Raw genomic sequence first — 27202 nt, 5'->3', positions numbered from 1 at the left:
GCTGGTTTTAGTTCCGCACAGATCTTTAATTATTATTCATTATTGGATTTTCTTCCATATTTTCCTTTTTCCATATTTTTTTACCTTTATGTTTGTAAAACAAACCTGAGCTAGCCTTGCTGTTTAAAATGCATTTTTCTTTAAAGCAACCACTTCCAACTTGAGTAAAGAATTTGAAGCAGTCCTTGATTCTTGCAGTTGAGGAGCTTTTAGGCAAATAGCTGCACATTTACTCAAGTACTGAGTCCGTGGGCTTTCACCACCTCGGTGATCATGCAGTGTCAAGAATTATTTGTAATTTAATCTAAGCCCAAAACGTCGACGCGCTCACACTGGTCAATATTTTTGCTTTTGTAGACTCATTTAGAAAGCGTGTTATTGATTTTAGTTTGAAAAGTTCCTGTTTGGGTTTTCGGCCTTATTCCACTCAGCTTGTTTTTTTTTTTTTTTTTTTTATTTCCTCACAGAGTCGCGTTAGAATGACGTAGCTGAGTGTGAAGTTAAAAGCAGGCGCTGTGCAGCTGGAGATGGCGTCGCTGCTGAGAGCTGTGCGGGCTGGAAGGGTTCTCCGGGGGCTGGGCAGCGGTAAGACAACGATACTTTTGCTGAGAATGCAAAACATGGCTGGGAAAATAATTAACGTACGGTCCACTTCTTTGTAGTTGGACAAAGTGGGAACGAGCTCGTGTTGACGTGAGCCAAGTTATCCGCGCCAAAGTCATTAGTCATAGAAGGTGATAATGAAGGACACTTGTACTAGTCTAACGTTGGGTTGACTGGCTCCACGGACAACTGCTGGTTGAAGCCCTTCTGTGGAAACCGTGGTGTTTCCTTGACCTCAGTATTTAGACACGCCTGGTAAACAAGTTCCTGTCACTTGGGGGGCGTCCTCCGTGTGCTTATATAAGCTGTCTGCTCCAGCGTCCAGTTTCCATGTCCTCTGGAGTTTTCATATACATGTACTGTAGACTCTAAACCAGATCCTTAAGAAGCAAGATGTCAATCAGTGAAGTTGCCCTTCAAGGCTACAGGTCCTGGCTTTTGACATTTGGAGCGTTTAGCTGCAACATAAGTAGATGGATATGAAATAAGTACACAGTTTGACTTTTATAATATAATGTGGTGGAGATCCTTAGAAGCCGATCAGTCTATTTTCCTTTTTCTCCAGTGGCGGCCGCACCAACAGCAGCATACCCCACGTGTAGCCTGAGACGAGGCTTCCAATGTGCAGCACTGAGGCTTCAGGACGAAACCAAATCTGACAAACCGCCTTCGTCCTCCTCATCCACCACCTACCACGAGCACTACCAGGCTCACTCTGCTGAACAGGACACAGCAGCTGCCTCCCAGGGAGACTCATCTGACCCGGGAGCAGCCGAGGCTTCCAGGCCAAACACCAGGTCAGTTTGTACAAATGTCTTCAGCCGGCAGGGTTTCAGTTACAGTATGTAGCATTTAAGTTTGTGTGTTGCTGATGTCCTCCATCATGCTCCTGATGTTTCCCCTGTTCTTTGTTTATGCTGGAACATCACTGTATGTTTATTTCTGTGAAGTTACCAGGACCAGAGCGGGGAACATGGTGAAGAGTACGAAACAGAGGAAGAGCTTCAAGCTCGAATCCTGACTGCATCTCTGGAGTTCGTCCACTTGCACGGCTGGTCAGTGGAAGCCATTGCGGCCGGTGCTGAGGTGAGCTGCTCTTAAGAGGAAATGAACAGTTAAAAATCTTTAAGGTAAATACTTCAAGCGGTCAGAGCACTTTAATCGAATTGCAACTGAGATTAATGTTTTCTACACATGCAGGACATCAGACCAAGTCAGGATCGAGTCGAACAGAAAAGTAACCAGTGTAAATTGTGTGCTGATCTAACAGTTGAACTGGTTTATCTGTTGTCAGGTTCCCTTGGATCCAGTAGAACATGTGTGCTAGGGTTGTTCTCTGACTACGCCAGTTGAGGCTTAACCAGTTTCCTCTGGCACTTCCTGTAGACTCCCTGCACGTATGAGTGACTTAAAATCATTTCCTGATACAGATGTTTAAAACTTTCCAAATGTTATTAAATTGAACAGATCCAGGTCTGGGGCTACACTGGACTGCTTGCAATATTCTGAAACCGTATTTTCTGATCTACAGATGATGCTTTTTCCAGTGATTGTGTAAAAATTTGTGGGGCTCTGCCTTTCTGGGCTGGTGTGAGTCCTGTGATCCTGCAGTACAGAGCAGAGCTGCTACACCACAATTTCCTTACATCCCAGCCCTGTTCAGAGGGTGTTGATAGTGTTAGATTTGATACTACTCCGATAAATACTTACAACACACAAACTCTGCATTCTGCAGCGACCTTACTTTGCTCATATAAAAACCATTATGACACATGCTGATTACCTGTCTATTGTTCTTGCATGTCAATAAGACATTTTTAGCATCATCACCACTTCTACACAGGAGGACGCAGCAGTAAGATATCCTGTACCATTACAGGAGAAACGCTGCTACAGTAAATGAGTAGCACACTTTGTGAATGGAGATTTCAAATGACGTGTTTGTTGTTGTGTGTTTGGGGGACAGACTCTGGGCCTGTCCTCTGCTTCCACTGGCATGTTCAACAGCGGAGCTGGAGACTTGGTCCTACATTTTGTCGCTCAGTGCAACTCACAGCTGGCAGAAATCCTGGCTGAACAACACAAGCAGATCCAGCTGGGCCAGGCCGAGTACGTGTACACACACAAAAAAGGGCTTAGTTTTTGCTGCCTAACATTTGGCATTAAGAGAAAAATGAAATTTATATGATTTTCATTGAAACGTCTTCCTCCAGACCAAAGAAGACTGCTGACTTCCTAAGAGATGCTGTTGAGACCAGACTGAGGATGTACATCCCCTACATTGAAACATGGCCACAGGTATCGTGTGCATCACAGTGAGTTACAACGGAGGTCCAGATCAAAGCAGAAAGTTTGTTTGATCCTCGACTTTGCGTCTGTGTCCTCAGGCGATGAGCATCCTGCTCCTTCCTCACAACATCCCCGACAGCCTGAAGCATCTCTCCACCCTGGTGGACGACATCTGGTACTACGCTGGAGACCGATCCACAGACGTGAGTGGATCCTCTCACCCTCGTTCCTTTACCTCTTCTGTTCATACCTTCATGTCCCCCTTTCATCACCACCCCCACAATATTCGCCCTGCCACCTTCCAGGTTACTCCCCCACCCACCCATCTGCACCTGAGTCTGTCCCTGTCTGTGTCATAGACATCACTTGTGTCTTGTCTTGTAATTATCACACAGTAGCTCCAGTCAAAAATGTAAAGCAGCACCTAGTTTAATAGAGCTAAATGATGTTGGTAAGTAACTAAGGACATTTATTTAAGTTCTGTACTTTTACCTGCCACTACATAAATGGATAAAATCAACATGTATATTTATCAACAGCATCAAATCCAACACTCTTTAAAATGTGTTTTATCCTAAGTGGAGTAGTTTTACTTTTTTACTTTAGGGAAAATTCACATCTTGGACTTATTTACACGAGTAAAAGAATGCAGGTTTCTAGTTGTAGTGGAGTATTTTTCTAGGCAAATAATTGCACTTGAGTATTGAGTTGTGTACTTGTACCTCTTTTAGATAGTACATCTGTACATTACAGTAGAATGGATAATAAATGGGTAGTCATCAGAGCTGTAGTTAGCAGTTCAACTATAACTCGTCTCGTATGTCATGTGTTAATATTTCTCCGCTCTTTTTGTCCTCCCCTTATTTAAACGCCGTTTATTCATCTCTACGTGCTACTTCCTGAATAAAGCACAGCGGTTGTACCGCAGTAATGATGACATAGTCTTACAACCCTTCTCTATCATCTCATTCTTATGTAGATGAACTGGTACACCAAACGGGCTGCACTGACAGGCATCTACAACACCACAGAGCTAGTGATGGTTCAGGATTCATCTCCAGACTTTCAGGACACTTGGAACTTCCTTGATAATCGCATTCAGGATGTAGTCAACATGGCTACCACTGCCAAACAGGTAGAGCGCTTTAAAGACAGCTGTTGCAATAAAGAGTTGTCCTTCTCCTTGTACTGCACAACATCAGCTGTCCTCAATATGGGGCCAAAAGCTTTTTCAGACATATCAAAAGCTGTGTGCTCTGTTTTGTTCTGTAGGTGCAGTCGACGGGTGAAGCTGTGGTGCAGGGCCTAGTGGGAGCTGCTATAACAGTAAGCAACATTTTTGCTCCCTCAGTCTGTTAATAGTGGGTTTTCGTTGTTGTTTTTGTTTGTTTGTTTTTTGTTTGTATGTATTTTGGAACTTTGAAGATGGATGTGACCATGTGAAATTGTATCAGTTTCAACTGTATTAAGAACATAACACTTCTGGGGGCTCTGCACTTTGAAGATGTAAATTGTTTAAATGTATGTGAAGACAAAGACACTTCAATGTATTGATAGAGACTGACTCATGCTTGTCTTGTGTTTTCCAGCTGAAGAACCTGACGGGAGTCAACCAGAGACGATGATCATCACAGTCAAACCGATTCTCTCTCAGTCTCTAACTTATGTCACACGCTGGAGATCAGTTTGCTCTTGTTTCTGATTATGTGTGTGAAATGGTTCAATGAAGTCACACGCCATAAGTCTCACTGTCCAAATTTCACTCTTGCTCACGTCATTTTTTTCCTTTGTATAAAGGATTCACAAATGTGTTATTTTGTTGTTAAATCTATTAAGACTTCAATAAAGTAGTTATTATTGTATATTAAATGTTCAGATTTATCTTTGTTTAACTTATTATTATTATTATTATTATTATTATTATTATTATTATTATTATTATTATTATTATTATTATTATAGCAGTTATCCAGTATAATGGCTGCAAAGGCGTAGGCACACGTCCATAAGTAAAGTTTTGTAGTTTAAAGTCACCTTAATATGTATAAAGATTTGGTTGTCACTGTGTTGTTTCTTTTACATGTGAAAGTATGCGCCAGGGTCAGAATCATTTGAAATATACAATAAATTCCACATGATGGCGTTAGACTGTCCAACTTAAATTTTCCCATTGTTGTAAACAAGCGCTTTTACTTTGAAAATTTATTTCCGGGCTTCTATGATCCGGATATTAAATAAGGGCCCACCCCTCTCGCCTCCTTGAGACCAATCACCAATGGGTTTTAGACCTCCTGGCCAATCAGCGGCTAGTAAATATTCCTGCAGAGGCCTTCAAGCAGTGTTAGCGGTAGTGGAGTGCGTCAACGACTGTACAACGTTAGTTTTGGACTTATTCAACTCTAACAACAACTCTAACAATGCCGTATGCGAACCAGCCGACGGTGAAAATCACAGAACTGACAGATGAAAATGTGAAGTTTGTCATAGAGAACACGGATTTGGCGTGAGTATTCATATATTTATCCATTCAGAGTGTGCGCGATAGAGGGCGGCCATTTTTCCCTTTCAGCAGCAGAACACATCGCTGCTTTTACCTTTACACGTTAAATTTGTTTGTTTTATGATGCTGTTAATAAATAAAAGATTTCTACAGGGCGAGAGTGTTTATTTCATTATTTGTTAGTTGTAATAATGCTCCGTAATGTTTCATTACAATATTAATACAGTAGACATGTGAATTGTTGCTTCTCTCCAAAGACACTTTGAAGCTCTGATTTAATAGTTTTAACTAATGTTAATGTTAATTAACGTTACAGTTCACGACAGAGCTGAAAGTGGAGAAATTGTCGCTGTGCTGTTGTTTAATATTGTTTGTATGAAACGATCTGTGTTAGAAACATTATTGGACAGCTGAGGGCAAGTTCAGAGACTTAATGTAACATTTAAAACGTCTTTTTGTTTGTTTTTTTAATTCTCTCTTCAGGGTCGCAAACTCCATCCGCCGTGTTTTTATGTCAGAAGTCCCCACGATAGGTAAAGAAACGTTTGCTTGCTTTTGTTTACTCTACTATGTGTTTGGTGTTATAATATTTCAGTTTACGTTGAAACTGATAAAAAGGTGATCATGTTTACATGTACATGTTTATTGTTGATGTCCTAGTAGCCACCATATTTACATAAACCAGAGGGTCAAAACACGAGAAACATATAATCTAATGTCAACCAAACAGACAGAGAGACAGTCTAACCTTAGAAAAGTAGAATTCATGACAGAGCTGCTAAAGTGGACAGTATGGCCACATAAACAATAGAACACTACTACTAATGCTAATGATAATGATAAGAGGAAGAAGAAGAATGATAATATGTACAAGGTAGGTGAGACAGATGGGTAAAGTGATCTGCAGTTATCTGTGTAAATGTACTAGATATTAGGTGAGCCACTATCAGGGTCATGGTGTTGAGCACGGCAACATGCAATGAGCTATCATTACAGTGGCAGATCAGATCTGATGTGAAATCAGATCTTGAGGGATGGCAACGGCCACAGAAGATTAATTACTCTGACACCTGATAGTTTTGGCCTCAGCTTGATCACCTGTGAGTCTGTTGGTCTGCTTCTGTCACTGCATCATTAACAGCATTTGTTTCAGTACCTCCTGTGAAAGGTCAAATGTCTACGTTCTGTCTGACCTATTCCACCGGGGGGGCTGGTGTTACTAGACTCAGACTTACAGGATAGGAGACTTCAGGGAATTGTACAAAGCTATGGTAGAAAATGAACACAGTGATCTAGAGAAATCTTCTGTGTAACTATAGATGGAGTACAAAGAATAATGCAGGGCCGAATGACCCTTAAAGGAAAACAACTTTATGGAATTCAACCATCATTGATTTTGTTACACTACACATGTGAATAGTGTTACCAGCAGTATATAAACTCTGAGTTATCCCACTATCAGGTGTCACATAGAAAGCGTGACTACTTAAATAACGTGATGCTAGATGCTAGAGCTTCTTCCTAAAAACTCTTACTCTTAATTTGCCTTACTTTGTTTACAGCCATCGACTGGATCCAGATTGATGCCAATTCATCAGTACTGCATGATGAGTTTATTGCACATCGAGTTGGTACGTATCACAGAATCTGTGAGGAGTCTCCTGTGTAACTTCATGATAGTCATTGGAAATAGTCTTAAAAACAACCACAAAGATCTGTGACTAAGGCCGACATCTCTGTTGTCAGGTCTCATTCCTCTCACAAGTGATGACATTGTGGACAAAATGCAGTATTCCAGGGTAAGTGTAATGGTCAGAGTAACAGTATCTGAACACAGTAGGGTTTCTTTAATACAACTGACCATCTCCTGCAGGACTGTACCTGTGATGATTTCTGCCCAGAATGTTCTGTTGAGTTGACTCTGGACGTTCGATGCACTGAAGACCAGACGCGTCATGTCACCTCACGAGACCTTTTGTCCAACAACCCCAGAGTAATCCCGGTGAGTCCTGTCTCTATCTTTAGAAGCTATTAAATAGAAGCGGAGGAAAAAGCCAACAGTGTTTTATCATTTGTTTCCAGGTGACTTCCAGGAGTCGAGACAATGATCCCAATGACTACGTTGAACAGGATGGTAAGATTAAAGTTGTCCAGAGGGACAAACATCGGTTGTTACAATAATTTTCTACACCTTAGTCCCATTATTGTCCATTTTCTAATCTCACATTTCAACATTTAGCTTTTTTTGCTTATGTCCTCTCCTTAATTTTGTCATTTACTTACCCAACACAGACATTTTGCTAGTGAAGCTTCGTAAAGGTCAGGAACTACGGCTCAGGGCATACGCCAAGAAAGGCTTTGGTAAGGAGCATGCCAAGTGGAACCCAACAGCTGGGGTGTCGTTCGAGTACGACCCAGACAATGCACTGAGGCACACAGTGTACCCACGACCCGAGGAGTGGTGAGTCATCCACCAGGGTTACCGTAAATGTGTAACGTAGAATGATTGTCTGAACAAAGACTCCCACATCTCCACACATTGCTTGGGTGTATAGCTTATGTAAAGTGACATCTCTCTGTTTTCCAGGCCAAAGAGTGAGTACTCAGAGATTGAGGAGGATGAGGTACAGGCTCCTTATGACCCCAATGGAAAACCAGAAAGGTGAGCAAAGCATTTTGAAGGAGAAAACATAGTCAGTGCCATAAAATGTCCAGCAAATGTCAGAACTGCAGTATAACCATCATCCATGGCTTGTTTTCCATTTTGTAGGTTCTATTACAACGTAGAATCATGCGGCTCTCTGCGACCAGAGACTGTCGTCATGTCAGCGCTGGCAGTTCTCAAGAAGAAGTTGAGTGACCTGCAGACCCAGCTCAGCCACGAGATCCAGAGCGATGTGCTCACCATCAATTGAGGATGTCTCGGTAACAGACGGGGACTCACCTTCACACGGCTTTGTTACAACCAGAGGGTTGATCTCAGATCACGGTTAACGTCACATTTCTAAATAGTGCTTATGGATCATAGAGTGGTTGTAACAGCTGTTTGTGCTAAGGCGAGGTCAGTGAGTGAGAGGAGATTTGTCTCAGAATGATACAAATGTTGGTTTGTGGCCGTCAGTGTAACACTGAATATTATTTTGTTAAATGTTCCTTTTTGAATAAATATTTTTGGGGAACTTGGTCTCATGAAGTCTTCCTGTATTATAAACGTTAGATCACATATAATTTATATACTGACACCTGAAAAAAGTAAAAATCCAAAGACAGATCATTCTTGGTGATTAATTGTGAGATGTTACTAGTCAGATACAGAGAACTACAGGGATAATAGATTGAAGGTTGCGTAGCTTCAAATTAAAAGCACAAATTTCCTATGCTGAGATGTCAGTAATAACATAAATTAAGGTCCTTTCAAGCTGAAAACATGAAATAAAAAGTAACTGCGGCACCCTAGAAGACTGACTCCCACCCTTTAATTTGGTACTGTAGAAAAAACGTTTTTGTAACAGTTTCTTCAGGGGGGCTTTTATTTTGAATGGCTTATCAATAGGCTTCAAGTGCGACACTGAACGCATCACGGTGTCAAGATGGACCCAGCGGTCAGCTGAGCTCTGTGTGTGCGAACAGCTGATGAGCTGTGAGTGTTGTGGGATGCTGCCTGATCTCCTGATCTACCTGCCAGGGCCGAGGCTGCGAGGTGAGGCGTTCTCGATTGGTACCGAATGTCAGACCGATGTTTGGCAATTTAAAGATTCATTTATTAGCAGCAAATGTACCACGAGTAATTAAAAACACGCACTATCGCCATTGAATTGGTTGAAGCGGTCGTTACATTTCGGTAAATAATAAATCAATAAAACTTGTATACATATGTTACAATTGATCCCGGACCGCGGTCCGTTTCTGGGAAGGTCACTGGAAAAACAGACGTACCAACTGTAAAAGGTGCTTTTTAGTTACATGAATGGCACATTAGTTGATAGATACATGCCGAATTTAAAAGGTTTAGATAAACATCTAAACATCAACATCTGGGTTTATAAAGATGCACATTTAAATACTGTTTGTCTATTGCACAAAAAGGTTAAAAAAAAAGACATTGATGGGAGTGTGATGATATGACATTCATATTTAACATCTGGTAGGGTAGGTGACAGTTCCAAACAAAGTGTAACATAACTCTGTTTCTGTTTCTGAAGTCATAAATGAGCCCTGACACTCAGACATGGCTGTGTTGAGGCAGAGGTTCTCCTCTGTCTGCTCCTCTTCCTCGGCCCAGGGCGACTCTGCAGACCCCTGTGACAGCGCCTCTGCCTTCGATCCACCCAGTGAACAAGATCATCCGTATGCTGGGATAAACTCTCTCTCTCTCTGCCTCCTCCATCTCTTCCTTCTTAATGTCACTGGCAGCTGGCGTATGAAACGCGCCAGATTTTTACTTAACAGTTTTAAATAGCTACAGTGTGAGCATAAAAACATCTGTCAGTATTATTAGAAAATGTGCTTATAATTAGAAAAATACAAACTAATCAATGCCAGACAAGAGTTCACTGAATGTTTCACTGTTATACAGTACAAATATTATATTATTTAATTATTACTGAAGAATGTAGAAGTGGTCTTTAGTTAGACAAAGTAAAGCTAATTTTGAGCATTTTACAGCTGTAAAGAATGAGAGTTGGTGCACAATGCACCAAATACACTACAACACTTTATTAAATATTATTATATTTCAATGCAGAAAGACCATTTTGCAAAATGTATTCCTATTCCTAATGTAATCTATTTACATACTGTAAGTTAGCAGTATCAGGGTGATGTTTACTCATTAAAATGAAGCCTCATTCGTGATGGTTTCTCTGCAGCTGCCACAGTGTCCAAGACTCTTTGCTGAGCTCCAACAGCAGCTTCACCGGTTACAGAGGCGTCCTCAACTGGATCATCATCCTCTTGGTCAGTTATCTGTTGTTTTGTGTAGATACAGTACAGTCTATTATTACTGGTTTCTACACAGTTTGTTGTTTTTACAACATGTTTTTTTTTTACAGTAGGACTTATTGACTGTCTATATGCACGTCTTTGTGTGTTTCAGGTCCTCACTCATGCTCACTTGTTCTTGGAGAATTTCATACAGTGAGTATTTTGGTCTTTCAGTCTTTGATGGACATGAACATGCTGCTAATGTTAACACATGGTCATGTTGGTCTGCATGCTGGTCATCAACTTTGACCCAGACTACATAATAAATGAGTTTCCATTAAATTCTGGACAGACATTCATGGTCCCATGGAGCATCAGTGTTTCACTTTGTTCAATACTTTGGTTTTTGACCAGATATCAGCAACAGCTAATGAGATCCCTATCTATGGAAGCACATCACATTCTTATGGTATACAGTTTTAATTATGAGATATGGTCTCCAATTTATTATCTATTTATTTATTAGTCAGTTAATCGTGAATGCAGTGTGTTTCCATATCCATCAGCCAGAGCTGCACTTTGTGTTTAGTGCTATTTAACAAATGTTTGCATTAATACAAACTTATTGTGTCTAATGGGGAAATGAGCTCTGACTGTGAATAGAGTCTGTGCACAAACATTACAACGGCTGTGTCGTGTTAGTGTTTAGCTCAAAGCACTTCATTTGTTGTTCACTGTATTGTGCTCTCAAAAAAAATCCACAATGCATTGAACAAAGTAGTGTCCACGACACGTCCCTCTAACAATCCCACAATGCAATCTGTCTTATTTTAAAACAGTAGCTTAAAGCAGTAGTTTGGAAAACAAATCTTCACGGTCTGCTCACCAGATGTTTGTGGAGTTTTTCATTCACAGTTCATAGTTGTCATTAGCAGCCGCTTCATAATTTTAAACTGGGAAGTGGAGCTCAACTTAAGATCTGTTCTGGGTTCAACTGTAGCTGAACATGTTCCACGTCTATGCAGCAACTCTTTGGATATGAATCCTTTGCTTTCCTCCTGTGAACAGACACGGCTTTCTGATAGATGTCAAAAAGGTCTTGGAGTATCTCATCGAGGACAACTGCAACTGGCCGTCTGTCAACCTCATACTGGGTGAGAAACGCTTTAAGACATCAAATGTTCATCATACAGATGTGGAAGAAATAGTTGGCACCCTTCCCTTAAAGAAAGGAACACTGACAAAAGTAATAACAAAATTTTATTAAAAATAAACTCATGAAAATCAGACATTGCTTTTAAACAGCAGTTTAAAAAAAACAAATACAATGAAACTGACCTGGACAAAAATTATGGTACCCCCAGAAAAGATGTTGAATAATTTGACCATGGGAGCATGTTAAACTAACGTGTGTCCTCTAATGAGCGTCACAGGTGTCTTCAAACTTGTCGTCAGTCTGCCTATTTAACCCTTTAAAGCCCAGTCCAATAAATAGTAGTTACAACATCCTATATTTTTAAATGGAGTGTGTATTACACACTTTGTTGAAAAAACATTTTAAGACATTATTTCAAAACGTAAGATTCTTCATGTTTAATGTTTGTTTTTTGTGTTACATCAGAAGTTTATGATAATTATTTAATCAGAATATGTTTGTGCATCAAATATGATACAATTGGCCTTATAGGGTTTTAAAGGGTGAGAAGTGGTCACTGTGCTGTTGTTGATGGTGTGTACCACACTCAACATGTACCACAGAAAACTAGAAAGAGAAAGTTGTCTCAGGAGATCAAAAATAAAAATGATAGACAAACATGTAAAGGGTGTGAGACCATCTCCACAGATTACTCACATATTACTCAGAAGTTTAAGGTCCAAATAGTAACTAAAGAACCCAGAATAACTTCGATAGAGATTAGAGGCAAAATCTAAGATCAAGGTACATCAGAGTCAGATCACACCATCATTTACTGTTTAAGCCAAAGTGGAATTAATAGAAGATGATTAAGGAGGACTCCACTGGTGAAAGCAAAAAGAAACTTAAAACGCATATTAACAAACCACAAAGGTTCTGGGAGAATGTTCTTTGGACAGATGAGACAAAACTGGAACTTTTTGGCAAGTCACATCAGCTCAGAGACGCATAAATGAAGCATACAAAGAAAAGAACACTGTACCTACTATGAAACACAGAGGAGGCTGGGTTATGTTCTGGGGCTGCTTTGCTCCATCTGACACAGAGTGTCTTAAATCTGTGCAGGGTCAAGTTTGTTTTTTAAAAAACCTCTGTTCACAACTCAATCACAACTTAAAAGCAATGTCTGATTTTCACAAGGTAATTTGAATATTTTGATTTATAAATACTTTTGTCAGTTTAAAGTTATTTCAGTGACCTTTGTGTGTCAATAATTTCATCCAAATCTGTCTGTGATCCTATGTCACTGAGCTGTGTTGCAGAAGTATTAACAAATATAATGTGCATGAAATAATACCACAAAACAAATTCTGATCTTTTATGTTTTTATTGATAACAAGCATTAACACCTCATAGTAGAAGAAGAAGAATACACTTATGTGAGCCATGTCTCTTCAAAAGGAGCTTTCAGAGGATCAGGAATTGTTGATTTACATAAAGCTGGAAAGTTTGATTTAGATGAAGATCAGATCATGTTTTTGTAAATTAACACAGAAAACCATGAAATTCCAAAAGGTTCCCATACTTTTTCTTGTATTACTGTCATTAGCCTGTCGTTGTGAATGACTGTGTTGTTTGCAGGCGCCAACATGTTTTCCGTTGCAGCTTTGCTCCTTGAGAGGCTTCAAGATCAGGTGAGATGAGTAAATGTTCTTTCATTTTTTTAATTTCAGATTAGAGATGGTCTCAATTACACATCATTTAATCAGTCATTATTTAATCGCTATTTAAAATCCCATCTTATCAGATCAGATGTGCTGATATCTCCTCAAAGGATTCGTCATCTTTAGGTCATGAGTGGTGAAATCTCTGATTCTCTCCATTTCTGTCAGGGGAAGCTGTCTCCCACCATCAGTCATCGTTTACACCTCGTAAATCTGGGCTTACTCCTCCTGTTTCCTGCTGCAGTCATTGTGCATGAACCTACCATATCAACAGGTAAGATCTACCGTGGTGGGTCAGACCACACACTGTAATGATGAAGTTGACTGTTGCTGAGATGTTGCTGCTGTGTTCTGGACACCAGGTGGAGCATTCGTCTCTCTCTGGATCTACACTGTTCTGGGGATGAAGCTTTACTCGTACCAGGAGTCTAATGACTGGTACCGACGGGCCCACTTAACTGACACAGGTATTGTTATGACTCCAACAGTGTAAGTTGACCAAGACCAAAATAAAACAAACCTTACAACTAATGCTTTAAAGGTCTGTGTGTGTTTTTAGAGAAGGACCAGATCGGATCAGTCCCACAGAAAGCTCACAGCGACCATCTGACTCTCCGAGGTGAAACGGCACGTCATGTTAAAGCTCATTCCCCTTTTTTACTAAACTCATCATGATATATTTTATTCACACTCACTCTGTCTTTCATTTTGTAGATCTGTATTATTTCCTTGTTGCCCCCACTCTCTGCTACCAGAGAGATTTCCCCCGCACTCCTAGGGTCCGTATCAGTAAGCTGCTGCACAGGCTGCTGGAAATGGTGAGTCCACCATGGTACCATTGATTACCCTGAGTGAAGTTATGTATGTATGTTCTTAAATGTTATGTCTTACAAGTGATTACAGCATAATGGAGAAAAATAAAATGCATATATATATACATTGGCAACATTCACAGTATAGTTTGGAAACGGCACATGAACCCCTCAGATGATAACACCTATAAAAGCTAAATGGGGTCAGAGGTTAGGGACCCTGTGTGACCGTGTCGTTCTCAGACTAAACAGGAAAAGCTGTCAGCATCATCTCCTAACCATATTTTTTACAAATCAGTTACTCAATTATTTGAGCTATCTGCTACCAAAAACCAGATTTAACTCGTAGTTTTCAGAAATGTGAATGTTTAATGGCTGTATCTACCAGATTATTGTTTGTTATAAAACACTGTGTTTGCCAAGTAATGCAGAAAACCAGGTCGTTAAGGCTTATACTGTAAAATATACTTTAGGTTTTATGTATAAAAATGCTTTATCTTTGTGCCAATATTGTGCCATTTTCTATTTTCAGGTGATCCTTATCCAGATCATGGTTGGTATTGTGCAGCAGGTACAGCACCTGCTTAAATTCCTCCTCTGTACAGTAGGTTACTGTGTAGTGGAAACTGTGCACAGTACAGTTATCCATCTTACTTTAGTGCAGTATAAGTATTTTCAGTCCATCATTGACATGCAAAGTGGGCCTTTTACCTATGTGTCCCACTCTGTCCTCCCATCAACCACATTTCCTCTGGCTCCATCTTTTTTTTAACACATCTCTTTGCTGATCATTAGTGGTCATTTTGTGTTATGTTTTTTATTTCTTTAGTTTTTTTTACAGCTTTTAGTTTTTAAATGAGTAGATTAACGATGCTGAACAAGCAAACGTCTCATGTATGAAAGAGCAAAGTACCACTTTAATGACACCAAGGAGCCTTTTCTTTTTTATAACTCTTTGTAGTTATGTTTGTTTGTGTGTGTTCTTTGGTCATTTTCATTCTTTTCTGGTTATTTTGCATTTAGACATTTTAACACTCACCTCATACAGAGACTCTTGCCCAGTGGCCCATGCTTAATGGTTTTATCTGGAGTACATATAATTAGTGCATTCACATCAGGAGTGATGAATGATCAGCACCATCATCAAGTTCAGTTTGTCCACAGTTTTGGTTTCTGAACAAATACCTGCAAAAGTAGTGTCGTTCCCCTCAGCCTCAGCTCTGCTTTGTCTTAGCCTGTTGGTAAATTCTAATAGTAAACTCTTAATATTATTTGAGAATGTGTTGACTATGTATATTCACCCTGAATGCTAATAGCCTCACTGTGATTGTATATTTTTTCTTTTGTCCTCTCAGTGGGTTGAGCCCATCTTCCTGCGGTCTGACAACTCATTCTTTGTGAGTGAACCGTAATCCTTCTAATCGTTGCAAGTATTAGAACAAACACAGTTTGGAAATGTAAAGTTTTCCATTTCTTATTCCTAGAGTATGGACATCACCATGAGAGTGGAGCACTTAGTGGGGCTGGTGGTGAGTGATCTGATTTATTCAAGGGCTCACTGTTCTGTATTGACTCGTCCGTTTGGATTTCCCAGAAGTAGAAAGCACCAAGCCAACATAACATGTCGGAGTACGATGATGTAAACAGAAGAATTCTCTGTGGACAGAGTGTTCCCAGATGGTGGTGATGACAAAGATTAGGAGAGGGAGGAGGGGAATGTCTGGACTTGATAATTAGACGTAAAAGTATGTGCAACATGACACGATGGTGGAGGGGAATGAGATAACAGAGGCTGTTGTTACACTGTATTGCAGGCACCAACACATTTCCTCTGGCTCCTTCTCTTCTTCTTGAGTCACTCCTTCCTGAACTTCTGTGCAGAACTGCTGCGCTTTGGTGACCGCCGTTTTTATGGAGACTGGTGGTCAGTTGCATGTAACAGTTTGTGTACCTCATTTTGTGACATGTGGTGAAGCACTGGCTCATTGTGATTCATCTTTCATTGACAGGAACGCTACAACTCTCATCACTTTCTGGAAAAACTGGAATATTCCCTTTCAGAAATGGTGCCACAGGTATTTAAATCTGAAGTAGGGGAATAGGTATTAGTTTTTGCTTACATGATATGAATGCAGGCCAACGTGTTGTCTTGATATTCTCTCTCATATGAAGACACGTTTATGCACGGCTGGTGGAAAAGGATATGCCTTCAGTGCGAGCAGAGTTGCTGGTCTTCCTGATGTCTGCAGCTCTTTGTGAGGTACACGACAGAATGTGGACCGTTAAGCTATACATTTGTTCTTTGTAGAAAAAGGTCTTATAGTGTGAATTATGACCCAACTCTACAGAGCAGTTTTAGCCTCTTTTAGCACATTGTTTTGGTTTTACAGACTGCTCAAATAACCTGTTAACACAGAAATGAAAAACTTCACCGACTTCATTGATAAAATCCCCTGTCCTGCACCAAACAGCAGACAAAGTTAGTGATTAACTAATGAAATTAGAAAGAATGCTCTAATTTCTGCAGTTCTCTCTTCCACACAGTATTTTATTGCACTGCCGCTGCACAGCTGTCGCCTGTGGATCTTCTTCATGATGGTACTTGAGGTGAGAATATTACATTACAGTTTATTTTATAATAGTTTCATTGCTTTATTGGAAAAAAGAAAAACTGCTACTCCTTACTTTCACCTGAAATGTTAGTTATGTTACTGTTAGTTGTAACATAATTGTTACTGGTTAGAGGAGCTAGATAGTGTAGTGGTAACACTGCCACCCTCCATGTGGGAGATCGAGGCTTGAATCCTGGACGTGGCCTAAATCCAGTACTGGTCCAGTACTGTAGGCAAGACATCCTCATGCTTACCCTACCTGTACCTTGTAAGTCGCTAAATGACTAAACGTAAATGTTAATTTAGAATATCTATTTATAATCTTCAAACCAATTTACAACTTCTACGTATGACTTGTTCTACCTTCTAACTTGTTCTAACTTTGAACTTCGAACTTCCTCACATTGAAACTGTGACTTCTGATAGTTAACAATGCACAACACCTTGTTTTTTTAAAGAAATTAAACCAGCATGCACTATCTGAGAGTTAAAACTCTTCACTCTTTGTTTTTGTAGTAAGAAAACCTTCATGATGGAAACTTTATGTTGTGTCTGTAATTGAATTCTTTCCTTTCACAGTAATTAAATGGTGGTAACCTTAAATGTTGAATTTAGTTCTGACACCCACACACACACACACACAGGGAGCAGCCTCTTATGTTAGCTTTGTAATGGTTTTATTACAAAGTAATAAAGTTTCTGACACAAAAAGAAAACAGATTAAAGTTTAGTCAATTTAATATCTTGAATTGATTAAACTTACTTTCTTAAGTTCAGTAAAATTCATTTAATTTTTTAGTTTTCAAAGCTCATAAAACAAAATTAAATTTAGTCTATTTTCAGTTAACTCACAGAACATAATGTAACTTGAAATCATTAACACAGTACTTGTTGTAGTTGTGTGCACTTGGAGTTTTCCTGTACAACAATCAATGACAGGTTTATGGCAATTATTTTATGATTATGACAAAGAACAAAGGTCATGTTGCACACTGTATAGTGTATGATTAAAATGGTTTTTTTTTTCTCCTTCTAGCTCCTAGTTGCAGTATTCCTCAGAGACTATTTCCAGGGCAACTATGGTAATGGTTTGGTGTGGCTGTGCCTTCTCCTGGGCCCTCCTCTAGCTGTGACCACCTACTTCCATGACCACTACATTAGCTTCCATCGCAGTCATTCTAAGTCATGATCCTCGCCACTGGTGTCACACCTCCTTCTCAAAAGAGTTTGCCTCCAGTCTCACTGATCATGGAGAAACGTCTGAGAGAACTGTATCAGATTGTAGTAGATTTATGAGTAGACCAAGAGCTGATCCAAAGCTCAGCCAAGGCTGCTTCTCTTGGTCCAAGGATCAAATTTGGATGTGGAAAACCTTTAGCAGTTTTCTTCCATGACCTCGGCCTATTTAAGGAAAATACTATATAAATACATGTGTTACATAGAACCATGAATAAACCTACAATACTGACTCACATATTAACTATGTGCAACTATACTTCCAGATCTGAAAATTGAAATGCAATAAACAACTGATTTAGATTTTTTTTTGTCCTAATTTATTCGTCTAAAGCTTGTTCAGTGTGACCGAACAGTGACCTACAGCTTGTGGGCTGCTGCCGTCTCAGCCGCTGTGTCCGTCAGTACAAGTCTCCAGGATCATTCCCACAATAATGATGTGAATCAGCTGCACACACAATATGTACACTGCTTACACATCCCTGTGTCAACATGTGGTTAAACGCACTGATTTGTCTTAGTTTATCCTGAGTTTAAGGGATGTGGTTCAAACAGGAAATACAGGGAATGACTGTACCCCGTGTGGAATAATTTCAATCATGTCTAGCAGCCAGGTAACATTGGGCCTTAATGAGTTCTCAAAAGTCCACATTGTTATGTTTGATTTTATCTCATGTAGTATCCTAGCCAACACTGAAATACCTCTTTGCGATATTTATTATTGTATCTCACTAAAAGTAACATAGAACCACCTGCTGTTGGCACATCGACAACAAGGCTGGATCAAGAACTAATCCCTGTATTACACACATTAAAGTTGGTGATAAAAACATTTTGGAACTTTCTAATATGTTACATCTCAAGGATGACTCTGTTATGTGTCGTGTCAGCTCTGTAACCCAGCCGATGTCCGGCCGGGATTGGCCCCAGCCTAATATCACTCTCAAACACATTTGGTTAAGTTACTGTATAGATTTGAAGGTGAAAATTAAATTGTCAGTTCTGTTTTATTCTGTTTCAGGGTAAAACTGCTCTGAGATTTGAGGCCATTAGAGATAAAAACATGACATTATGTATTGATTGGTTTAGTTTTTTGTACAATTCAGTATTTTTGCTTTGTGTTACTACGGCAACTTTCAACCTTGAGATGGTGCAGGTTTTATGTGCATATCAAAGATTTCGATGTTTTTTCTGTTGTTTTGAGTGTAGTTCATTGAAATGTTGCACCATTTTATTAGATGATATATTTACTACTAATATGTGTAAATATAAATGGGCCCAACACTACATGTATAATTACTAATTAGGCATGTATTCTGCATATGCACCCAGTGAAAATGCTGCAAAAACAAAGGAGGATCATGACAGGACAAAAAATAAAAAATACAAAAATTCCCACATCGCATGCATCCTTTGAGCCCTTTACTTAGCTTGGAGAAGGTCACAAAGAAATAGTAATATGAAGGCCAAGAGAAAGTAGACAATGCATTGTCAGTGATAAACCTAATTAAGTGATAATACAGTAAATCAATACTGTGTGGTCAGCTTGTTCTGCTGCTTCTGACTGCCCAAAAGTGAAATGAAAACAATTAAAAACGGCAGCTTATGAGTTAAAACGATGTCAGCTGAGTGCTCAGACTCATTGACTAATCCATCATTACATCTTCTCTTTGGGTTGAATTGTCGACATCACGTGGTAAAACTGGTAGATTTTCTAAATTATTGTTGGGCTTTGCTGTTTCGATTAATTCATTATTTTTTTCCTCATTTAATGTTTGGTTTCTATTCCATTTTACAGTAAAGTGACGGGTTATGTTGAAATAAACAGTGACAATAAAACCAGTGTGTTGATGTTTGCTATTGTTTACGACCCACAATCCTTTGTGCAATAAAAACACGTACACGGGTCACGTGGTCTTGTCACTGAGACGGAAATGAAAGTTCAGTAGCGACGGCAGCGGAGCTCAGCTGAAAAAGGTAGGGGAAAGAGGACATTTAAGCCTCATTTGTCAGTCTGTCAGTGGGTATATCGCCCTCTGATATGAACCATTCAACTATCAGTGTAGCTTTACTTGTCTTCAGGTGATTAGAACAGGTTTTATTGACATGTCTTTTATTTAAACCCCACTACGAAGCTTGTTCGCTAATAGTTAGCTCATTCTGAATCAAGCTAGCTAGAGTCAGCCGCACCACACCGGACGTAAAGCGACTTGACCTTCAAAACAAAAGGGAAAACAAATCCACAGTGTTGGAAAAACAAGTATGGTATCGCGTTAAACACTGTAGATCTTCTACTTAATGCTACATTTATGAGCAGGAATTCTAGACTCAGTGTGCAGTTTATCTTATGTGCTGTGTATTACGCTTTCACTTTGTTGGAACAAAGCTTTTTTTCCCCAGTTGAGTTTTAGTTTGGAAAAAATAAGCGGACGTTTGAACGTCGTCTTAGTTTAGCTTGGCAGTAATGCATACAAATGCATCATGGATCACCTTCCGTGTTTGGGTTTTGTACGCAGCAGCCAAGGGTATTTAAACATGGGGACAATAGAATCTGCTTAACAGGAGGCAGTTAAACCTTTCAAATCTGCATAAAGTCTATCCAGCATCCTCTGGACGGATCTAGCTACCGCTGTGTAGCCGGTCAGTTTGATCACAAGGTTGACGGGAAGATGCTGTGCGCTTTTGTTGTGATAACGTTATCTCCCCTCTGGTTGCCTGCAGCCCAGAGACAGATATCAGATGGTCATTAGTTGAAGACAATGCATATTCTATTCGCTTTGATTATGACCAGGTCACTTCTGTGCATCATGCATCACCAGGTTCAGTCTGAGATGCCAACGCAGTCACCTTGGTGCTGCAGCAAGAAACCTTACACACAGGGTCCCCACCACAAAGGCTCACTGTCTTTTCTTGATATGTACTATAACAATCACTGTCAGCACTAGCTAGTGCCCAGGGTACACAATTGTGTAGTGTAGTGTTATCGCAGATACTGTCTGCATTAAATCCAGCACACTGCATCTCTGACTTTGCTCAAGGTGATGTTGACAGTGTCTATACCTGATGTGCTGTGTGGGATTTTTTTTTTTTTGTTTAGTTTTGTTGTTTTATGTATTTGACTGTGTTTCTAAATATGCCTGTATTAGTTGTTTTCAGTTTTTCAGTTCTGTTCTGCTGTTGTGATGCAGTATGTTGTAACACTGTGCGTGTCTGTCATTGTGTTTCAGAGCTGTGATGTCATGGCAGCTGCCAGTGTGAGCAGACCTGGCTGTGCCCAGACCACTGAAAAGTCTCAGTTGATCTTAAAAGGTAAGTTGTTGTTTTTTTCCTTTTCTTTAGCTTGTCCTTTCAAAATGTGAGTTTCCCTAAACTTTAGTGCAGATGTTTAACTCTCTCCAGCTGTGTAAAAACACTCTGTTTCTGTTAGTCTCTCTTTACTTTACTGTGCACATTAGTCAGTGTGATGCCACTTGTGTACATCTGTCCATCCAGCATTACATGGAAATCCTCTCCCTGTGATTCATCAACTTATGAAACATCTTTTCCTCCTTCCTCCTTTTTAGCTACTTCCGGTTTTGAAAACAATGGGCCGGCCTGACACCACAGTCTATATTGCTCTTGTCAGTTTTGCAGTTATTCCAGATATACAAAGCTGATTGAGACCTTTCCACCAAAGCTCAGTGCTGCAACGGCTGCCAAAGCTGTTTTATATTTTTAATTAATGTTCATGATTGTGTGTGTGTTGAGGGGGGATGTTGAATACATTTTATAGACTGTAAATGTTTACATTGTATGCTGGTAGTTATTCTCCATGTTGCACTGTAAATATCACTTATCACTATAGGTTTTCACACCACTATTCGCTTTAAACACTGAGGGTTCTAATTCAGAACAAAAAGTTGGTCTTGCTATATTGACCTGAACAATTTGATTTGGGAGATTACCAGTCTTTAAGAACAAGGGAGATGTGCAGAGCTGTGGCAACTACAGAGGAATAAAGCTGATGGCCCAAACAATACAGTTGTGGGAAAGTGTAGTGGAAGCTGGGCTAAGGGCAGAGGGGAGCATTCGTGAGTAACAATATGGTTTCATGCCTAGATAGAGTACAACAGATGCAATGTTTGCTCTGAGGATGCAGAAGAAGTACAGAGATGGGCAAAAGGAGTTGCAGTGTGTCTTCATAGATCTAGAGAAAGCGTATGACAGGGTGCAGAGAGAGGAGCTGTGGTATTTTATGAGGAAGTCTGGAGAGGCAGAGAAGTGTGTTAGAGTAGTACAGGACATGTATGAGAGCTGTAAGACAGTGGTGAGGTGAGCTGTAGGTGTGACAGTAGAATACAAGGTGGAGGTGGGTGTGCATCAAGGATCAGCTCTGAGCCTCTTGTTTGCTCTGGTGATGGACAGACTGACAAATGAAGTTAAACAGGAATCATCATGGACTATGATGTTTGCAGATGACAATGTGATCTGTGGTGAGAGCAGTGAGCAGGGGGAGGAAAATCTAGGGAGGTGGAGGTGTGCTCTGAAAAGCCGAGGAATGAAGGTCAGCCGCAGTAAGAGAGAATAAATGTGTGTGTGTGAAGTTACAGGGAGCAGAGATAAAGAATGTGCAGGACTTTAAGTACGGAGGGTCAATGAGCAACGGAGAGTGTGGAAAAGAGCTGAAGAGGCGTGAGCAAGCAGGATGGAACAGGTGGAGAAAAGTGTCAGACGTGTTGTGTGATAAGAGTATCAGCAGAATGAAAGGAAAGGTGTTGTTGGTGTACGACTTAGAAACAGTGGCACTGAAGTATAGACAGGAGGCAGAGCTGGAGGTAGCAGAGCTGAAGATGGTGAGGTTCTCTTTGGGAGTGACGAGGATGGACAGGATCAGGACTGAGTACATCAGAGGGACAGCACGTGTCAGATGTTGAGAAGCCAGACTGAGGGGGTTTGGACCTGTTTAGAGTAGAGATTGTGAACATATCGGTAAACAGACGCTGAGGTTGGAGCTGCCAGGCAGGAGGTCTGGAGGAAGACCAAAGAGGAGCTAGGTTACTGAGACCGCCAGTCGTCTCTGATGGAGGTGTAAACAGAGTGATACCTCTTACATCATATAGACAGCCCTGGGATACAAATAGTGCTGTTGTATTGAATTCTGACTGATTCTTAGAATTTTTACTTTGCATTCTATTTTATTAGTATTCTGACTTTAAATTCAGAATCACTTTCAGGTGATTAGATTATTTGTAAAATAAAAAAAAGCTTAACTAAAAACTATCAGTCAGTCACTGTATTGTTCATGGTGTGTACCACACTCAACATGGACCACAGAAAACTAAAGACAGAGTTGTCTCAGGAGAAAGGAGATAGACAAACGTGTTAAAAGTAAAGGCTGTTAGCCGCAAGAGGACAGTCGATAACAAATTGAAGAGACGGATAATACGAATGATAACTAAAGAACCCAGAAATCCAAGATCAAGGTAAATGACTTGCCTCTACTCACCATAACATCTGCCACTCATGAACATGATTTTACTTGTTCATCTATGCTGTAGAGCTAAACATGATTAAAAGCACATCATTGACACCCTCATAAAATGTAACCAGAGTGTTGTTTAAGGCGCTCTAAAAGTTCAGAACAACCACCATTTCTTACAGTATGTGAAATCCGAAAGAGTCAGCTGCGTACGCATGTGATCTCTACTTTGTTCACTCTGCAGGCTCCAGTATTGTTGTGTTAAGCAAAATGAAATCTGGTGTTTTTAATGGTCGTTCTCAGCCCTCTAGTTTCCTTTAAAAAAATACTTTGGTTACGCTTTGTGTGAGGCGGGAACATATAACCCTATTAGTGTGTTTCAGTGATGTGATTCCAAACACTTTTGGACAGCAACAGAGTTCTTTCTTACATTACCAGTCTTCTTAAGACGGCGTCCTTCACTGTAAATCATTAAAGCTCTGACTCATCTCCTCATTTACCTAGCTGTTTATCTACAGTCTTTCCACCCCTCCTGGCTTCTGTCAGTGTGGCAAAGCCAACTGTTGTTTCATCAATTTCTGGCTCTTTCACCTCTTTGTCTTTCCTTCTCCTCTCCAGAGCACCGTGGATTAGTCACATTCTGTTTGCCAGATGTTTATGAGTTCAGAGATTGTCCGGCTGTCTCAGAGGAACTTGTCCTGATCAAACACACCTTCAAAAAAAGTTTGCAATCTAGCAGTGCTTCAGGACAAACACATGGCTTCTCATAAGACTGGCACATGCTGCAACAAGAATTCTAAGTTCTATGTTTGCCTGAGGCCAGTTCAGTCAACGTATCTCAAAATATAAATAAACATTTCATCTAGAAGTGTCATCAGGAGTATTGTTAATGAAACTGACTGGTTGTACAGTATGTGTGTACACTGTAAATTAGCAGTTGCACAACTTGTTTTTTGGAGGTAGTTACAGTCCGACTGCACAAATAAACTACATTACAAAAAAGGTCTCTGATGTAGAAATTGAAAGTACTGGAAGTCTGCTTCTAGACCCCAGTGGGACTGAACATGTTCTTCTTTCTTCCACTAGAGGGCAATGTTTGCATTTTCCTTCTTTCCTTCTACCTGCTCACTCATCCCACATCCTTGTGATGTAAATAAATACTGAAGACATAAAAACTATAAAACAAAAATGGAGTTATGCAGTAAGCAAAAAAGGTTATACAAAGCAAATGCTGTTGTAAATGTTAGGTTAGGTTATGTATCCACCATTTGCTTTGATAGCAGCTTTGCACATTCTCTCTACAAGCTTCTTTGAGGTTTCAGAAATGCTGAGCTTTTGTTGCTTTTCCTTCACCTGTGGTCCAGCTCATCCCAAAACGATCTCAGCTAAGTTTAAGTCAAGTAAATGTGGAGGTCAGGCCATCTTATGCAGTCCTCCCATCACTCTCCTCCTGCTTGGTCACAAAGCCCCCATATAGTCTCAAAGGCGATGTGCCACTGCAGAATTATATAGTAGCAATGATGGTTAAGTGTGGCTGGAATTACAAGTAAATCATCACAACTCCTTCTCCATGTTCACAACGGGAACCACACACGGTGATGCTGCACCATTCCAACATCTTGGTCTGGTCTATAATATATGAAGGTCTGTCCACAAAGTGGTGATACAGGCCATTTAACACTCCAAGTGTTTCCATGACCACAGTAGTAAACAAACAAGGTTCCTGTGGGAGAACGTGTACTACTGCTGATCGCTGCAGGCTACTTACTGCACAGATGGAAGAATTAAAGCCATTTCAGTGCATCCTGTCTGAATGAAGTGGTCATGAAGTATCAAAATTATGTATATGGACACCTTCAGCAAGGACTTTGCAGAGCTGGAGTTTTCTTTTTGTTTATTTTTAGCTGAAGTTAACTAAGGGCATTCTCTCGTTGTTTCATGCCGTAGTCCCTACACTCAGGTGCTCATGAACACAAATGCAATGGACTTTGTGCAGCTTGAAGTTTGCATATTTGTGTGACTCATGTTTAGGGCCTTAATTAATGATTTCTGAGGTTCTACTGAACTATTGTTCTTTCTTCTCCTGGAGAAGTTTTTATGTTTGATTTTTTTATTTTAATTTTTTTTAAAATAGACATTTGAAATTTCTTGAACCGATCCAGCCTGGAGAGAGGATTTCTACCAATTAATTATTCTGGTGGAGCTGACTAAGATATCACCATTAGCATGCAAAGGTATCATCAAGCCAAACAAGTTACCAAGGAACTAAAAGCTTCAACGCTTTGCGTGTAGGAATGTTACCTGGATGAACTCAAATGAGAAGCTATCTGTTTGCATATTACCTCATTTTAGTAGGTTAGCACAGAAGCAGGGACTGTGTAAAAGTTGCTATTGACATGAAAACTAAAGCTTTCACCTTTCACACACAATATGTGTGACAGTATGACTGTCGCCACAGTCACACAGCTTTCACCCCACTCTATTCAGTTCCACTCTCTCTCTCTCGTGTGGTACAGTGCAACTCCATGGTTTTGTACAGAAACAAAACCTGACTCATCTTATCCACCTTTTTTCTTCACTCCCTGCGCATTCTAATGTATTTTGTTACGATTCTGTGTGTGTGCGCACGTGCAGTGGTATCAGCGAAGCCCCAGTCGCCCAAGCTGCCAAACCGTCACTCTCGGCTCAGCTCCTTCGTCGAGGTGACTGCAGATGGCCTGACCAGTGAAACCAAAAAGACAGGCAAACGCAGTGGACACCTTGAGCTGCAATGGAATGAAGACCTCACTCTGTGAGACCATTGACAGACACACAAATTTAAGTTTATCTGGTTATCAGGTTTATCAGCAACCTGATTGTATGTGTGTGACCTGTATTGTGTGTCTGCGTGTTTCCCAGTAATGTGACGCCTCAGAGTCGACTAGACCTGAAGCTGTGGAGCTGCCACACCCTGAGGAAGGAGCTACTGGGCAGCGCCACCATAGACCTGCTGGACACACTGCGCACACATGACGGCAAGAGTGAGTACACAGGACACGCAAAGTCACACAGAGAAATGAAACCTTCTAATATACAGTATTCCTCCTCAGCGTTCACTAAGACATAGTCCAACTGATAAACAGTATCTTAAAGGCAGGTTAATACAAATTTGCTTCTAAATTATTTCTGAGCCCTAAGCCTGAGAAGTTAAAGCTGGTAAACAACAAAAAAAAATGATTTAGAAATCTCACTTCTTTTACAGAAACCTTTCCTCTGAGCATAACCTGATGGTAAAGTGTGCGTATACAATCCTCTCTGAAAGTATTGGAAAGACACCAAAGACATTTAGGTTTTAAACAATGATATGAGATAAAAGTTCAGAATTTCAGCTTTTATTTGATGCAGTGTACATTTCGAAGATAGACTCACTAATATTTATTTAGTACATTTATGAGAGTAGCAGTTGGATGAATTCAGGTGAACAGAAGCATTTTGTCTAATTTATAGAATCAAAACTAGTTGGGCAGACCTTCATCATTCAGCAAAGCAATGATCCTAAACACACTGCCAACTCAACGCAAGACTTTATCAGGGAAAAGGGGAGCAGGGCAATCATGAGAGTTTAACTCAACTGAAAGTCTGTTTCATCTCCTGAAGATGGAATAAAAGGGAGAAATCCCTCTAAGCACATGCATACTGAAGGAGGCTGCAGTAGAAGGCTGGAAAAGCAAATCAAAAGAAGAAAGTGACAGTTTGGTGATGTCAGTGAGTCAAAGGCCTGATGCAGTTATTACAGACGAGGGATCTGTAACCAAACATTAAGTTTTATTGACTTCAATTTGCTTTCAAACTCTCTATTCCAGTATTTTTGCTCTCTCAAATTGTGGGTCATCTGATACAAACAGTGCTATCATCTGTGAACATAAAATAA

General features: G+C 40.1%; 4 protein-coding genes across 6 annotated transcripts in view; all 4 read left to right on the top strand.

The window, feature by feature from the left end:
* Positions 1-483: 483 nt before the first annotated feature.
* On the top strand, positions 484-4761 carry coq9 (coenzyme Q9 homolog (S. cerevisiae)). Its single transcript, XM_026366152.1, has 9 exons — positions 484-585; positions 1169-1400; positions 1554-1689; positions 2570-2712; positions 2817-2901; positions 2991-3095; positions 3872-4027; positions 4165-4218; positions 4482-4761. Exons 1-9 carry the CDS (start codon positions 528-530, stop codon positions 4515-4517), a joined length of 1005 nt encoding a protein of 334 aa, XP_026221937.1. The 5' UTR covers positions 484-527; the 3' UTR covers positions 4518-4761.
* Positions 4762-5205: 444 nt separating this feature from the next.
* On the top strand, positions 5206-8565 carry polr2c (polymerase (RNA) II (DNA directed) polypeptide C). Its single transcript, XM_026366153.1, has 9 exons — positions 5206-5395; positions 5876-5925; positions 6955-7023; positions 7139-7191; positions 7266-7394; positions 7475-7526; positions 7685-7853; positions 7980-8054; positions 8163-8565. The coding sequence occupies exons 1-9, from the start codon at positions 5310-5312 to the stop codon at positions 8305-8307; spliced, it is 828 nt and encodes a 275-aa protein (XP_026221938.1). The 5' UTR covers positions 5206-5309; the 3' UTR covers positions 8308-8565.
* A 423-nt stretch (positions 8566-8988) lies between these two features.
* On the top strand, positions 8989-18137 carry LOC113165344 (diacylglycerol O-acyltransferase 1-like). Of its 2 annotated transcripts, none has more exons than XM_026364763.1 (18): positions 8989-9092; positions 9595-9739; positions 10261-10348; positions 10488-10528; positions 11384-11469; positions 13092-13144; positions 13343-13448; positions 13537-13641; positions 13734-13793; positions 13889-13992; positions 14519-14557; positions 15342-15383; positions 15471-15515; positions 15801-15910; positions 15996-16061; positions 16159-16246; positions 16531-16593; positions 17635-18137. In XM_026364763.1, the coding sequence occupies exons 2-18, from the start codon at positions 9621-9623 to the stop codon at positions 17785-17787; spliced, it is 1368 nt and encodes a 455-aa protein (XP_026220548.1). In that variant the 5' UTR covers positions 8989-9092; positions 9595-9620; the 3' UTR covers positions 17788-18137. The 2 variants fall into 2 exon arrangements, with proteins under 2 accessions (XP_026220548.1, XP_026220547.1); XM_026364762.1 differs by having other exon boundaries at positions 13716-13793.
* A 1620-nt stretch (positions 18138-19757) lies between these two features.
* wwp2 (WW domain containing E3 ubiquitin protein ligase 2) overlaps positions 19758-27202 on the top strand; it is a 46897-nt gene continuing 39452 nt past the window's right edge. For both annotated transcript variants that reach the window (XM_026364958.1, XM_026364957.1), the window contains exons 1-4: positions 19758-19811; positions 21062-21143; positions 25927-26083; positions 26191-26312. In XM_026364958.1, the coding sequence (XP_026220743.1) occupies positions 21074-21143; positions 25927-26083; positions 26191-26312 (349 nt within the window). In that variant the 5' untranslated portion in view covers positions 19758-19811; positions 21062-21073. The remainder of the gene's footprint in view (positions 19812-21061; positions 21144-25926; positions 26084-26190; positions 26313-27202) is intronic.

The sequence above is a fragment of the Anabas testudineus genome, chromosome 6 (genome assembly GCF_900324465.2).
Source record: "Anabas testudineus chromosome 6, fAnaTes1.2, whole genome shotgun sequence".
NCBI lineage: Eukaryota > Metazoa > Chordata > Actinopteri > Anabantiformes > Anabantidae > Anabas > Anabas testudineus.
This window is presented reverse-complemented; position numbering and strand designations above follow the sequence as displayed.